Below are 16,017 nucleotides of genomic sequence, written 5' to 3'. Positions count from 1 at the left end.
CGAAGACTTGTTTTACGAGTTCAGTTTTGGAGTTGCAAATTTTAAGGTCAAGTAACTTCATTTAGCTATCCATCTTTGAATGATTAATCCATTTACTGCATGAACTTCAAATGAACTACATAAATCTAAGCCAGGTCTGTGTTTAAAAAAAAAAAAGAAAATAAAAGAAATAGAGGGGGGGAAGTATGAGATCCTGCAGGCATTTTGCTCAGACAGGCTTAGTGTTTCTTAAAATACAGTATGCCTGATTAGGCTCATAAGATCTGGAAAAGGGGAATACTACAGTCTTTACTTACACATTAATATAACACTACACTTGCTACTTTAGAAGCATTTCACCAGTGTAGCCTAGCTATCCACACATTTCACCAGTGTGGCCTAGCTATCCACATACAGAAATAAGATACTTTTTAGATCCAGGAGATGAGGTACAGTTTCTTGGGGGTGGGGGAGCGGAAAGACAACTGTCCATGTTTCTCACAGATAAACTACTAGCAAAAATGCTAATTGCAAAGCATATTTTTATATTGGAATGTCAACATAAAACCTTTATGGACATACACTATTATACAAAAGGCAACTAAAGAGTTATATATCAGAGCCATGTCCCTAAAGCTAATATGGAATCTAATTAACTCTCAGTGACTCTTCTTTCAATCTGATTTAACTGGTTATTGAGAAGCAGTAAGAAAGAAGAATCTTTTACCCAGCATTTTAAGCAGTGAATAAGAAAGGAGAAAGAGGATACTATAATGAACAAATTAGAGCCAGTCAAAAGTTGCGACATCTTTTTATAGAAAAAGATGTTGAAAATTGTGTCTCTCTTCCATCCAAAAAAAGACACTTCCACAGCAGAGGAAATGTTAAGAACCATTTTTGCACTCAAAGTAAGATTTCTTCAGTTCCAGTGTCACCAAATGTAATTGCAATGTGTAATCAAAGGTTAATATTAGTCAATAGCAAAATAATTAATTTTCTTTTTCATTTGTTTGTAAAAGGCTATGTTCTCTGCTCTTCCTGTTCCCCCTCCTTGGAAACAGGCATGTAGTTCTGATAAATCTATATACTTCGTTTTAAGAGAATAGCTGGCGAACCTATAATCTATGCAAATAACATTTAGATTGCAAACCACATTTACTACACTTGGCTGATGGAAGAATGATTATTCCATGTCTCAATTCACTAAGAGCATACTGACTACCTAAGTACACAACATTTCCTGTACCCCTAATAGCTTCCACAGTTTAGTAAACACATTCCACATATTACAGTAAAAGATTTCAAATCCGAACTTCTCTTCCACAGAGCATCCTGTATTTATACATCCTAGAATGTTATAGAAGGAAAGGGAGGAATGCTGCATGCATTTTATGGCAATTGTTCTGGGGTCTGTTACAATGTGGTTTGACTTTTTTAAGCTATCTAGTAAGTGGCAAAACCTCAAGCCTCAACAAGTGTATATTAGAAAGCATACATTATGCCCTCTATCAAAAATTAAGTAATTTGACAGTAAAACGTATAAGTAAACCCATAATTACTTTACGCATCTGCCACACAGTCAGCCCTCTGGGCTCACAAGTCAAAATATTGTGCTAGAGCTCCTAGAGAACAGAGGTAAGGAGAAAAGGGAGGGCCAGGATACAACTTTAGGGTTAAACACTACCCTGAGGTGCTTCTTCAGCCCCATGATTCAGAATTGTGTGGGACTAACAGCCTTTGCATGTGGAACAGTTTCTACAGCTATGGTTGGATTATCAGGGCCAGCCTCCCTCGGCGAATGATAAAAGAGCTTGTGCTGTCAGTTACCTCTGAAATGAAGGAGTGACAAAGAAGAGTCATACCATTTTGAAACACAGAACCCCCATGAGTACTACTCACCTGAAAAACAAAGCATCAGCTATTTTTTGGCAATGCATGTGTGGAATAATCAACCCATTCACATCTTAAAAGTTGCAGTGCAGTCTGCTTTTTGTGGACAGCAGAGATCCTGTGGCATTTTTCACAAGAGCAGGAGGTTTGCCACATTATGCCTGGCCAGAGTTTCCTGTGTCCCTCTACTATGTCCCACGTCTTCTGCAAAGCTGGCTATGTTTCAAGGTATTGTACATAAACAGTTATAAAAAAGATTTGGAGCATAGAGAATGAAAGGCACTGTGCAATTCTTACAGGCATACCAAATAGAAGGTTTGCCCCACATGCAAACACCACTGACACACTGAACATATATTTACTAATTAGTTACATACGCTAGCCCCTTTCACCACCCTCACAGCATCAGATCCACTGAGGTGTGGTTTCAAAAACATTTTATGAAAAGATCTGTGGGATTCACAGCATACAGAGATTCTCTTTGATTTTATATCCAAGCTTATGAATTTTGCAACAGGCAGAATCTAGCCTTTAATTTATATTGGGCCTCTTTCCATGCCCATAGAGGAGAACTGCACAAGTAACCTTCAAGCACATCATGCACTGTCCAATAACTGAAATGCAATAGAAAAAGCCATAAGCCTCTCATGAAGTCAACTCAGCATACACAAATTCACCCTCAATAATGTATCAGGATCATCTATGCCTGCACTGAGATGACAAAAAACATATACTCTGTGGAATATCAAACGCCCTTTTGCGCCATGCTATGAGGGGTAAATGTCCTACCACTTGGGAACTTCTTGTGATACTTTCAGTGGTATCCATTATAGTTTATTCCTAAAGTAACATTATACAGAAGACGGAGCATAACAAAAATGATCAAAAAGTGATCAAATCAAGAATGAGACTGTTGCAATGGATGACAGCGCAAATAACAAGATGGGCTGTAGACTGCATCTATGGTCTTGGTTCCTATAAAAAATATTACCAAGTCCAGTAGAGGCTGTATAACTAAGGATATTGAGTGAGTTTCAGTCAGCTATTCTTGCTGAAGTACCCAACAGGAATAGCAGCACTATTTTAGAGATCCTAGAGGCAAAAAAGAACAGAGACAAACAGTAGGAAAGTGGAGAGTGAAAAAGCAGGGAGAACAGACAAGAAGGAGAGAAGCAGTGGGATACTCCAGCACTAGAGAAAATCAACTCCACCCTTCTCAGCCAAAGGGAGAACTGCAGGGATATCTCACCTGCTGGTAGTGGAAAAGGCAACAGAAATAAAAGCACACCTCCAGAAACAGGAAGAGAATGGAAAGTATAAAGGTAACAAGGGCAGAAAAGTAGAGCCCCAGTAACAAGAATAAGCATACCAAATAACAAGACAAAATCAAAGACAATGACAGGTGGAGAGGGTCACAAAGGAGGCAGAATCTAATTTTAGTAAGATAAACTGCATTCTCCCATTTTCTCAGCCTTGGCTTTTGAGACTACCTAGTATTCATGGCAGACAGGGGAAGCTCTTCTAGTTTCAGACTAACCTGCCACGGGAAACTCTTTGCAACTGCAGGGTTAATACCACAGCCTGTCAGTTGCTTGGGAAGTGCTGTTTTGGAAATAAGTTTGTTAAGTGCAGAACAATTTGAAATGATAAAGAGTGTTGGAAAGGCTAAGATCTGAGTGCCACAGAGAAAAATCCTGAGAGCAATAACACAATTGAATGAGATTTTGAACCCACTAGTAGAAATCCTGCCCTCAACAAACATAATAATGACATTTCCATTGGTTTCAGTGAAGCAAAGATTAAAGCCAACAACTGATGGACATAAATTGAAAAACATTCTGCACTCAGGCTACATGGATGCCTAGTGAAGGAAGGATTGTCCTGTAATACAAAATATTCTAATCATAACATGACAGTGAAAGCAAATAATAAAACTGTTTTAAGTATTTTAAATGCAGTTTAGAAGAATAATTAGAATCGTAAAGAAACCTACTGTTATTGACATATTAAAATAGTTCAGGACAAAGGATGTGTTGCTTAGAAACTGAATTTACAGGAAAGATCGAACATGCTCAGTGTTTTGCAAAAATCCAAGCATCACTTCTGGCCACATACCGAAGTCAGATAATAGCAATAAGAAATAAAGGCATACATATGAAAAATTATTGATGTTAATTAATGTGTTAACAGTGAAACTGACGTGTTATATGCTCATGCTGAAGCCTAGATTTGTCAGAGAAAGGTAAATTAGCAACTGCCGTTTCATTTCCCTATGCTTTGCTTTTACAGCTGGTAGATGGTTTGCAAAGTACTTGAAAAACTTGACCCTTCTCCAGCCTCCCCCACATGAGTCACCCAACCTTCCTTCAGTCATTAGACTGCACTTCCTGCTGGGCTTCAGCAGTAAAACAAACGAGACACACCAGTTCTGGTCACAGTGAGGGAGGTAATAAACTAGTGACAGGTATTTTTATTAAATTTAAAATTATTTTCCATATATTATATGTATTGACCAAGTGCCAATCTATGGCACTATCTAATGTAGAGTTCTATTTCAAGAGATATTTTGAAGCACTCCGGTTCATTCTCTGTCCTGAAAACATCCCTTTCCTTGTTTACATACATGCAAAATAATTTACTGCATTTTATGTGCTTCAGAAATATTACAGACAAAAATATTGACTCGCTTTTTTTGTACATGTATAAATTTAACATGATTTAAATTTAAAGCAAAATTTCACAGATAAGGTCCCAGCATTCCATGTCATTATTAAATCCGTGTCAAATACTCTTTGTCAAGTTTGAGAGTTTTAGAAGTCAACTGCCAGTTCATTTTTTCTAGTTAGCTTCAATTCACCATGATAACTCTGTTCTTCAATACATCCGTGTTTCTGGGAAAACCCCACCTTCCTCCCCACAAAAATAAATCCCACACGAAGCATCAACTGAGAGAAGTGATCATGCTTCCTCAGCCAAATTTAATAAAAAATTTACCCTTTTCTGTCCACAGACCCTCATGGTATTTCAGTTCCAAATTTGCCTACTATTACACTAAGAGAACTGCTGTCCCCATAAACTCCTTGGGTTCACTCCACAGTGCACACAGGAGACTCAACCCCTTTAAACTTCAAGGAGTTCCCACTGCAGTGTCGAAGAGAAAAATTCAGAGATGATGGAATAATCATCTCCAAATCGATCAATTTCCCCCTGAAGGTAAAAAACTGAAAGAAAGAAAAAAGTTGAACAGTTCCAGCTTGCCTTCTTGAAGGGAAAGTACCCCCAAGGCATGTTGTAGCATGATCCCCATCTCTTTCTCCTGATGCTTATTAAGAGGTCATAGATCTCAGTTACACTACAGCATTCCCAAATGATATCCCCAACTAAGGACTATGACCTCTTAGTACAAGTACAGGGATAGAAAATTAGGAATATTAAGGGCTCACATTAAAAAAGAGTTTTTCTTAACTATCAGTCATTTTGGAAGAACAGTTGGGATTAACGGCATATCTGGTGTCTTGTAAGAAACAGAGGAGCTTCAGTAAAGGGGACTGCAGTTTCCAGTGTTTTCCATAGGTGCAGCACCCTGTGCCTGGACTAAATTTCCATCTGAACATCACAGTGGATTTCCGCAACAGACTATTCAATACAATAAGCACCTTTCTCAAAAAGCACATAGTATAGCTCAGAACATACTGGGTCAATTAAAGATGTGCTTTCTCTTTGTCTTAACCCTACTCCCTCTAACTGAGTCACAGTATGGAAGCAGAAGTGATTTTACAACCACCTCAGACAGGTTACTATGCCAAGACTGGGCAGGGACTGGAATGTCTTTAAGGATCTTTCCCCTCCAACAATTCTCTTTTTTTATAAAAAGCAGGTTTTTTACACCCTCCAGATGATGCTTGAGAGGATAAACTGAGCCCATATAGGCTGTGTGTTAGCGAACTACCACATCACCCGGAAGCCTTAACACTCTACAGCTGATTGTATAAACATGAATTAAGGTTCTTCTACAACTGTATTAAGCAAAGTGTTAAAGAGCTGTGGGGCATTTTGTTACATTTGGCTTTCAAGCTATGAATTTAACTGCTGAACATATAAGTAATGATAATCTGTTGTACCTCCCATCCCGTTCATTTCTAAATGGTAATTAAAGCAAGCACCAATAATAAAAACAGCAAGTATTTCAAGAAAATTATTTTAGAAGGTGCAGGAAATTTACCACTTAAAAAGACTAATTTGTCATAGCAACAAGACCCATTTTGTAATACACTGACAATATATTATAAATATTCCAGTAAAATACAAGCATAAAATAAATAACAGGTATTTACTCTACAGTAACTGATTCTCTGAAACACTGCAGTTAATATGGACGGTAGGTGTATATATGTGCATACATGCAAGACAATAATTATTTTATTTTTAATACTGTGTCTATTAGAATCATATACATGAATTCCCATTGTACTGGGTAAAGGTCAGGGTAGCTATGACCCTGTACCAGCAGCAGCTTTACAATTCAAAGTCTATATTACTAAAGACTGTGAAAAGCAAGACAAGCTTGGCCACAGGATCCATATTGATTACAACAGTAATTGGAAGCAGCATAGTTATCATAGGGTAAGTAATGACTATTTTTCCTTCTTCACATATGTGCCAGTGTTGATGATCCCCCCTGCCCCCTCCCCTCCCCCTCCTGCAGGCAACCATCTTCCCTGGACAATAAGAATTAGGAATTTCAGCTGCATAGATCAAATAGTGATTATAGTATTGCTCACCCAAAACTGGAATGAGCTCTGGCAGTTACGTCCTCCACACAATGCCTGATAAAGGTCAGTGGATTACCTCATGTCATCACCTGGCAGATCTCAGAAATTGGATCTGCTTCAGAAACAGGCGGGAGATGTCACTCGAGCACTGGGAGAACGAAGTTAATATTCAATGGGAAAGACACAGTAGCCAAATGGTAATGCAGAGAGATAGCCTGTACTGCCCATTTAGAAATGGTCTGTGAGGAAACAGCTTGACCTTTAGAATACCCAGCAGTGGCTATAAATAAATGGAGCAACAGACCGTCAATGTAATAAAGCAAAATTCTGGATCTAGCTAGGGCAGACTTTCAATGGAGTGCCAGGGAGGCACTTGAACTAAGTCTGAAAAAACCAGGGAGCTGTGCAAGTCAGAACTTGGAGACAGGGACAATGGTGTAGAGCCAGCTTGGTAACCATGAAACACCAAAGCCAGAAGAGGAACTATTTATAATGTTATTATTGCCCCCTCTCAGAGCCTAATGTTATTGCACTCACCCACAATGGCATGTCAGGTATGCCTAATTGATGCTTTCATAGCCCTGTGTCAAAAAAGCACCACATAGATATGTCCTCTGGTACAGCTCAGGACTATGACCATAAATCCTACGGCTGAGCGTGACTTGGGAAGAAGGCACTGAAGTAAGGTACATTGTTTTATGTAAACCTCTGAGTACATGCTGAAAAACAGATTCTGGGTGACAAGCACATAGGATCTTTTAACCTGCAAAACAGCGTAATGTTGTCCTCAATATTCACTCCTTATCTTCAGTGAAAGAGTATTTACTTGAGAAGCTTTGAGCAGAAGTGATCAAAATCATGGTTCAAATGGGTGATGCCCAACGGCCAGGATGACTGGATTCATGTTTGGGACAGGAATGGATACCATGTGTGTGTAACTCTACTGCCATACTCCATTTGCCCGGTAAGACACGGATTGCTGCAAGATGAGCCCTAAGAGCCCCGTAAATGATGCTAAATGGTTTAAACATAAAAGACATTAGAGAGACAGTTGTACCAAGAACTAGATCTGGCAACCACTGCCTAGGGCTGCCTAGACTAAACCCTTTTGCCAATGAGAAAACTACAGTCTCTCTGGTTGAGTGGTTTCTACCACAGACCAGGACTTCCTGGACCAGGAAGGAGGTGTCTCTGTCCATGGTACCCAGCGAGGCAATGGTTTCCTCACTGGTGCACCGATACCGGGGCTGAGCTGGTATCTCGCCGTTGGGAGTTCAGGTTCACACGGTGTAAAGTCCTCGATGTACACATACAGTAAGCCAAACAAAGCTATCCTTGCCAGTATGTGCTAAAAGATTTGCCTGCCTTTTTAGCGATGGAAAATCATGCTGGGAGAAGAGGAAAATAGGAAGCAAAACTGAGGGTGAAAAAATATCAGTGAAAGACATACAGGAAGCACTCAAAGTCCCTTGGAAGACACCAACAATTCCTTCCTCTCCTACCTCCAAACAGAACAAGAGTTCTGGCATTTACAATTAATGCTTATGAACAGGTTTATTATGGGGGTTCCCCCTGTAAAGAATAACAGTTCCACGATACAGACATCAGCTGCTTTCATTTACAAGAGGTCACGGACAGACAACTCGGGAATTGCAACAGGCTGTGTTTAAAACACCCAGGAGGTGAAGACTGACTGGTTTTATGACTGATTAACAATCCCAAGAGCAGAGATTAATGGTTTCCAAGCAAAAGGGGGAGGAGTTTATGCCTCCTTGCCCATGTTGGCTGTGCATCATGGATCTACTGTCTCTCAAGGTAAGCACAGAGGTTTTGAAGAACAGCAAGAAAACTATGGAGCCTACTTTCACAGCTTTCAGCTCCAACATATACAAGTTCCCTCTACATCTAAGCAGCACCAAGCTACCTACAGGAGTATTTATTCAGAATTTTGATACAAAAATCTAAGAACATAATTATCAAGACCTTCATCTATCCTCCCTAGGAACATGCTTTTTGCATATGAAGTTCTGTATGGCAGATTCTCCAAATTGCTACGATTTTAGCAGGCCTTGGCCATTATGCAATGCATATACATCTTCCATCCAAGTCCACTGACAGGCTTTACATTGCTCTCTGAATTCAAAATTATGACCTTTGGAGACAGAGGCTGTAGTTACCACCCTACCCCACCTTTTCCCCAAACATCAAGGATTTGGAGTTGTAGGTATGGGTCCTGGACGACATAATTCTGAAAGGATGTGAGCCTACAACTTGCAAACTCAAAGCAGCACACTGAACTACCATGGGTGTTGGCTGGTACAGGAAATGAGGAGAAGGTCTGCCTTCCAGTGTCTCAGTCAAACAGAATGTCATTTTGTTGAGAAGAAGTCAGAAGTTTGTGGTCCAAAGCAAATAGAAAAGTGGAAGCATGTCTCTGTAGTACAGCAACTGGGAAACCCTCTAAGGAAAAAGAGAGGCCTAAGCTCAAGTCCCCAGTCCAAGCACTGTTTGTCTTTCGTTCAATAACTGTTTAATGTAAAATCCATATGCAGTTCTTGGTGCAGGAATTCTCAAGAGATACAGGGTGACTCTCTCAAGTGAAGTAACTGTACTTGGCAAACAGTGCTTGGCAGTGTGCCACTAACTGCAATGAGGCAGATGAATATGCTTTTGGTGCATCATAGATTTAACTTCTTAGGGTCCTTGTCCTCAGAAGCACTTTTATCAAACTCAGATTTTCCTTTGTACTGCAGAAATTACCAAGGACTCTTGCCGTGTATCTCTTCTCCACACAGACAGTGGAAACTGAAAAAAACAATGGCAGGATCTGCAATATATTTCACCAGCTCTAGGATTCTTTTGCTAGCAGGAAGAGCAACTCTAGCTAGGATATCAAAGCATGACAATGCCAAGTGCTCACAAGATTTATCTTGTAGTCTCACTGTGCACAGCATACATCCTTTGGGACAAAATCCCCTGGAAAGTTTTCAAGTCTTCTAGTGAAGGAGATGGTCCTGGCATTACCAACTCATTCAGAAAGATTCCTGGGCACTAGGAAGAAGAGAAAAGAGGCAAAAGAAGGAAACCATTACAGTGCAATTTCTATTACCTCCCATTTGGTAAGTCCATGATAACTCGTGGTGCATGTTGCCTGTGAAGCTGTTAGGTAGCACAAGCTCTTATTTCTAGACATGCAACCACACAGGAGGATGAGACCCATGAATTTTATTTTGGTCATAATTGGAAACATAGAAATACTGACTTAGCTAAAAGTTCCCAGCCTAATGATACGCCAGTGCCAATGGAGAGTAGGACTCAAAACAACTGGTCCCCAATGTATCTGCTGGAATTGTTTTCAGATGGCATGTGAGAGGAATCTCTCAGCAGGGCTAGAGAGCAGGAGTGCATCTCCTCATTGGCAGGGGACACAGAGCTACAATCAGTAACCTTTCCAACATCAGAAACAACTTAGGGGACAACATGAATGGCTCTCAGCTCTACCTGACATACTCAACCTGTCAAAGCTCTAGCACTAAGCTAGAGCCCAAAGCATAAAGTTAAGTATACCTAATCACTTAAAGGTAAATTAAATATCCCCAATGGAGAAATACACCATGTCTTTTACCTCAGAACACCCTTAGCCTTGAAGCTAGGACTGCATATGATTCAGTAGCCTGCTTTCAGACAAGTTTTACAGCCTGTGATGCCAACAGGGCTAGAAGGGAAGTCCTGTAACACGCACTAGTCTACTGGCATTCAGGTGGAGGATGGCAGTCTTGTGTACCAGTACATTCAATGATGTTGAGTTATTCAACAACTCAGCCAGGTAGACTGGTATGTTCACTGTATGCTTGACTGCAAGCAGGGCAGCACCATAGGATACTCCTTTTTCTAAGTATTACTCTGGTTATGACTGAGACTTCTGATGTCAAAGTGACCTGCAGGATCTTCAAGAGAACCAAGCTTGAGCTGAATGGCTCTGAACACAGTCCGCAGTTCTCCTATTTACAGGGTAGGCTTCATAGAGTAAGATCCCTGTGGACTGAAAGGTGAAATAAACAGCACAAAGCACGGTGCAAGGAGAAAAGATTATAGATCAAGCAGGAGAATGTTAGGGAAAGTGTGCCCCACCAACAGCATGTACGGCAGCATTGCAAAAGGTTGGCAAGAGAGAAGGTGCAGTTGAGGGTTTACGAGTATACATTTGATCCTGCATGCAAGTTCCTACAGTAAGATCCAAATGGACATATACTAGAAGGACATCAGGTTCATAGCCGTGCTAATTGGATCCTTTACTTATAGAGACAACTCAGAGGATGACAATGTGCAAGTGGCTCATGAGTTATTAAATGTAAATGCTGAAGGAAGGATAGAGTAAGAAAAGCATTGACATCAGAGTGAAACACTATTAAATCCATATTTTTATTGCCAATCTTTTGTAATGACTAAATTAATATAGTGCAGCATCTTATCTGCCCATGGTTACAAGTATTGCAAGTAATTTTTTTAGGCTTTTCCCCCCATTTGTCCATTATCTGTATTTGACAAACATCATGGAATTGTCAGCAATTAACATAAATAAATCATCTATTCAGAGCAAAATTTAGTACAAGAATTTCAGATGGTAGCAAAAAATATCACTGAACAGCTCACAAAGGTCCTGTTCCATCCCCCATTGAAGTCAATGGGAATCTTTCCATTGACTTCAATGGATATTGGATCAGATCCAAATTGAAAAGATCAATAGCGCACACATTAGGATAAAAGAGCAGCTATGCCCTCCTCTAGAAAAAGAACAAGTTCAATTCAAACAACAGATTACAGGAAGGAACCAGCTGGGGATAACTTTTTTCTTCTCCTTTGAAAAAATCTGCAAGAGAACAGCAATTCAAGATCCTGAGAGCTAAACCTCACAGATTTCCAATTTTCATCTTCCACTATCCTCTGAATAGGTGGGGGTGACTGACACTTTGAGAGATTGGGACCACTGTTTAATGAACCAGCTCCCTTCTCCCCACTCCTGTCTTTGGTTGAGAGTGCAGAATGAAGACTCAATAAAGCAATTTTACTCCTTCTACTGATGTGTTCTTCTGAAGCTTTGACATATCTAACATTTTCAAATGCAAAAACTAGAAACCCCAGTATCAATTTGAGAACATACAGTGGCAAGCCTCATTCTCAAGCGTATTACAAGGTTGGTAGAATTAGAGGCAGTCAAGACACTATGACACCCAACTCTCATGTTTCATATTCAGGGTTTTACTAAAGGGTTGTCCAAAGCCATTGGTTTGACATCCTTTTTGTTCCATCAATGTATTTGTTTATTTTACCCAGTATAACTGTATGGAAAATGATGCTACAACTGGGTCAACATGTGAAGTTCATTAATTCTTGCAGTGAAGCTCCTTATATGTCTCACAGAGCACCTCCAAAGCTCAGTAAAATCCAGACAAGTTGCATCCGGCTCAGTCATCTGCAAAATTAGGGTTTGGAGGGCTTTAGAACTCGAATGTGAACAGCCCTGGTGTTTTTACATAATGGACAACTCTGGTAACTCTTCAGTAACTGAGATGAAGCCCAGATTGGAAAGATCATACATCAGGACAGAAGACACACACTGCCCTCCTCCAGAAGGAACACAGTTCACCCAAAAACCAGAACACAGTACAAAAATTTCTATTTTGGTAAACTTCTTGCCTTTCATTAATAACTTAGTGACAGAAAATACCTTAGGGTGTATAGTAGTCTCATTGGGACTCCTCCAGAAGGAGTCAACCAGAGCAATTATGTAACACTCTGTTGTGTCAGACGACTGTGACAAGAAAGGGAGGTGCAACCAACCCTCCTTGGTAATACTTATTTTGAAAACTTTGAATCTGGGCATGGATCTCAAAGGCACTGGTGGAAGTAAAGAGAAAGGCAAGAGTCCAGGGAGCTTACATAAAATGCTAAAAGCAAACATCTTCTTTGTCAAATATATATTGTGCTTCAGAAAAGAAAGGCAAGCTGCTTGTCTGTCAACTGTCACTAATTAACTAAAAATAATCTAAACCGATGAGGTTTTCTTAAATGTTGTATCCTTAGTGCTAGGTCATACATGCAGCTTAGGACCCTGCACTGAATTCACCTTACTAACCACCTGTTTGGTATTTTTTTCTGGAGAAAGAAGAAATCCTCAACTCGGACCATTTAATCCAGGCTCCTCTTTCAACTTAAGGGTGTATTTTGGTCATTGTATTTATAAACAGAGGACAGCTGGGTTTTTTGTCAACTTGGTAGTCCAGAAGGATGTGTGGTTTAGGTTTTTGTCCACTTCATTAGCTTTCAAACACTCCAATCTCTACCCATTCACCATCACAAGTTTTCTTGAAAGAAATCAAAGGTATTTTTAGAAACTTAAACAATTTCCTTCAAGATTCTTTTTCATTCCCCCATCCTCTGACAACATACATGCATTCCTGCTTTACACATACACTCCAAATTGACTAATCCAGCACACTTATTTTCACTCTTACTTAGCAACACTCAGAAAGAACTGCTGTGTTCAGGAGCAGCACCCCGGGACTCTACCTACTTACTGCTCCTCTCGCCTGCTTTTCTTTAGTTTCTCAGCCCAGTTATGCAAGCACTGTTCAGTACATTCTGCTTGCAGCTTTAAAGCAAAGAAACCACTTGGTAGAAGTGGGAAGAGGGGACAGCAGCTAGCTAACCAGAAAGGAGGAACAGCCATATCAGATCAAGGTGAAAAAACAGGGATGAGTAAATAGGATTTGAGGCAGTAAAGGGGAGATCCAGAGGATCAGGACGGGGGAATGCTTTCTGGAAGAGGGAAGGAAGAGAAAAGCTAGAGCCATTAGTTTTTCAACATAAAAAGAGCAAAAGAAAGAAGAGAGGTATGAAGAAAAGGAGTGAAAAACAATTCAATTTTTTTAAAATCAAGAGAGAATACCCATACTGCCAGAATCCACGAGCAATAGAGACAAATACATTCTAGAATAAGTTTGTAGGAGTGATTAGGGAGTGGCAGAACTGACTGTATCTGAAGTTAGAAAAAAGTTTACGGGCAAGAAAAGGCAAAGTGATATATTAATAAAAGTAAATGTTACTTGCTGGAGCAGATTTTCATCTTCCATAATTTGAAATTGGGATTAAAACCATTTGGCAAATTCACATCACTTCCTCAACCTTCCCTCTGCTCCTGCCCACTTATTCCTCTTCTGTTCACCTTCCTTTCACACTTTGTCCCAAGACCAGTACTGCTACTTGACTTTTGTGTCATCCTGCCAGGACTTAGCCTATGGATCTACTCAAACAAAAAATAACTTAGATCTCCAAACATGAGCACATTCACACTTTCTAAAAGCATTCCCAAACAGGAAGGATGGTTTTCCTTTTTTTACAAAGTCATAATAAAGAAAGGTTATTAACATAACTGCACAATAAATTTTACACTGTAGAGATTAAAACTAAAGTTTAAATAAAATAAATTTTAAAAAAAATGCCTTTCTGTTGCTACTGAGTCTGCTTGGACCTACAGTGCCTACCATCAAAAGACCTACTGGATCTAAGGGGCAGAATTACTTCAGCAGATTTCATGTGGTTTCCTTCCCGAGGGGGCTGTCTACAATCATTTCAAAGGGGAACCTGGGTTGGCTACTGTCCATTCACCCAGCTCTGCTCAGTTCAGTAGTATCTGATCAGCACTCAGTTCTGCACCTTGACTGAAGTCGAAACCTTGTTTTCCCCTCTAACAATTTCTTCATTCCTCTCAACTTTCAGTTACTGATTACTGCACAGTCATTTGTAGTTAACAGATTAGACTAATGCAACATCCAGCCCAGATCTGCAACATGCCATTGTGCAGATTCATTTATTACACAGGCACACTTAAACCCCACTTACAAATACTCTCCACGTTTACAAGTGACTTAAGAAAATCTGTGTATAAGCAATGTATGAAAAGCTGTACAGTATGAATCTAGAAAATACATGCAGCAGTCAGGCACAGACAGTTAACAAACGCTTTAAATACAGTAACAATGCAGTAATTACCCATACATCCTTCAGTATGAAGGAAATTTATAGTGCCCCATTTACAGTATAATCCTGTCCCAGAATCTGTTTATAAAGGTCTCACCCAAGCATTCAAGTGCAGGAATAAAATAACTGAGAACGGAGAAAGGAGGGAGATCAAAAGCAGAGGATGGAAATCAGAAGTATAACAGTGCACAGTCATGAAGTGATAAGTATTGTTTACCTGTCAGTTGACATTGATTAATCTTGTGTTCTGTGATATCACTCAGTGACTCAAACACCTGGAGGCAGCTGTCACAGCTGTGCACAGCTTCTTCTTCTAACTCCTCCCCTTCATCCGGCCTCTTCTTACAGTCTAGCACTTCTCCATCTTCTGCCTTGTCTTCTAGTTTACAGTTAGGGTCTGAAAGAAAATCAAGACCGTGACGTCAGGCATCTAAGAAGAGAACCTTTAAAAAGAAAAAAAATAATCAAAATAGGTTCTTGTGATAATGAGGAGAAGAAACATTTTTGACATGAGTCTGTAGCACACTAGGTTTTATTGCTAAATAAGCAAAGGAGGCTTTTTTCCTTGATTTTTTTTCTAATCTCGATGAAAAGAGAATTTCCCTTCTACTCCCACAAATGCAGCTCCATTTCTCACTCAGGCAATTCTTCCATGCTTCAATGTTAGGTTTGTCAATTTTATCACAGCTATTGAAGCTGCTTTGATCACTGTAAGAAAGGATAAACCACCTATGCAATTAGTTTTCAAAGAAAAGAAAAATCAAATCAATGAGTGTGCAGAAACTTCTTTTCACTGTTAACTACAGCATTTCACAGGAAATTACCAGAATTAAGAGACTAAAAAATCTGATTTACATAAACATGAAATTAATCTTTATTTTACAACCCACTCCAATACTCCATCACCACACTATTTGACACAAACAGAGCCCTGGGAAGATTATACCCTAGGTCAAAATGCTACACAAGCTTTGAACTTGTGTATGACTTAAGACAAACCCGATAAAGTCCCTGTATTTTCCAGGTCATGGAAAACTGGAAGCTAACTATTGTAAAGTCTGAATAGTGTACAAGGAGACTTTTGTCTGTTTGATGTGTTAACAAACATTATGGGGATAGCAGGATAGCTCTAGTCTCAGAACAGCAGTCCTGATCACAGTGGAAGCTTCTGAACTGGAAGAAATGTGCAGTCTCACTGCCATCCCCTATGCTCAGAGAAGCCACACAGCTTGACACACTACCTCAGTTCTGCAGATAACCAGCGCAGAGTGAGATAATGCGACATCTAGAACTTTTCTTCCTCCTCTGAGGAGCAGAGTAGCTTTAACTACTCGTG

The 16,017-nt window shown here is 39.8% G+C and overlaps 1 protein-coding gene across 11 annotated transcripts in view; it reads right to left on the bottom strand.

Annotated features, from left to right (window-relative positions):
* ZNF521 (zinc finger protein 521) overlaps nt 1-16,017 on the bottom strand; it is a 232,363-nt gene that overhangs the window by 192,893 nt on the left and 23,453 nt on the right. For all 11 annotated transcript variants that reach the window (XR_005103008.1, XM_037379244.1, XM_037379245.1 and 8 more), the window contains one exon: nt 14,899-15,078. Coding sequence is in view for 7 of the 11 variants with exons in the window: in XM_037379244.1 (XP_037235141.1) it covers nt 14,899-15,078 (180 nt within the window). In the remaining 4 variants the exon portion in view is untranslated. The remainder of the gene's footprint in view (nt 1-14,898; nt 15,079-16,017) is intronic.

This window comes from Falco rusticolus, chromosome 3 (genome assembly GCF_015220075.1).
Source record: "Falco rusticolus isolate bFalRus1 chromosome 3, bFalRus1.pri, whole genome shotgun sequence".
NCBI classification, from domain to species: domain Eukaryota; kingdom Metazoa; phylum Chordata; class Aves; order Falconiformes; family Falconidae; genus Falco; species Falco rusticolus.
This window is presented reverse-complemented; position numbering and strand designations above follow the sequence as displayed.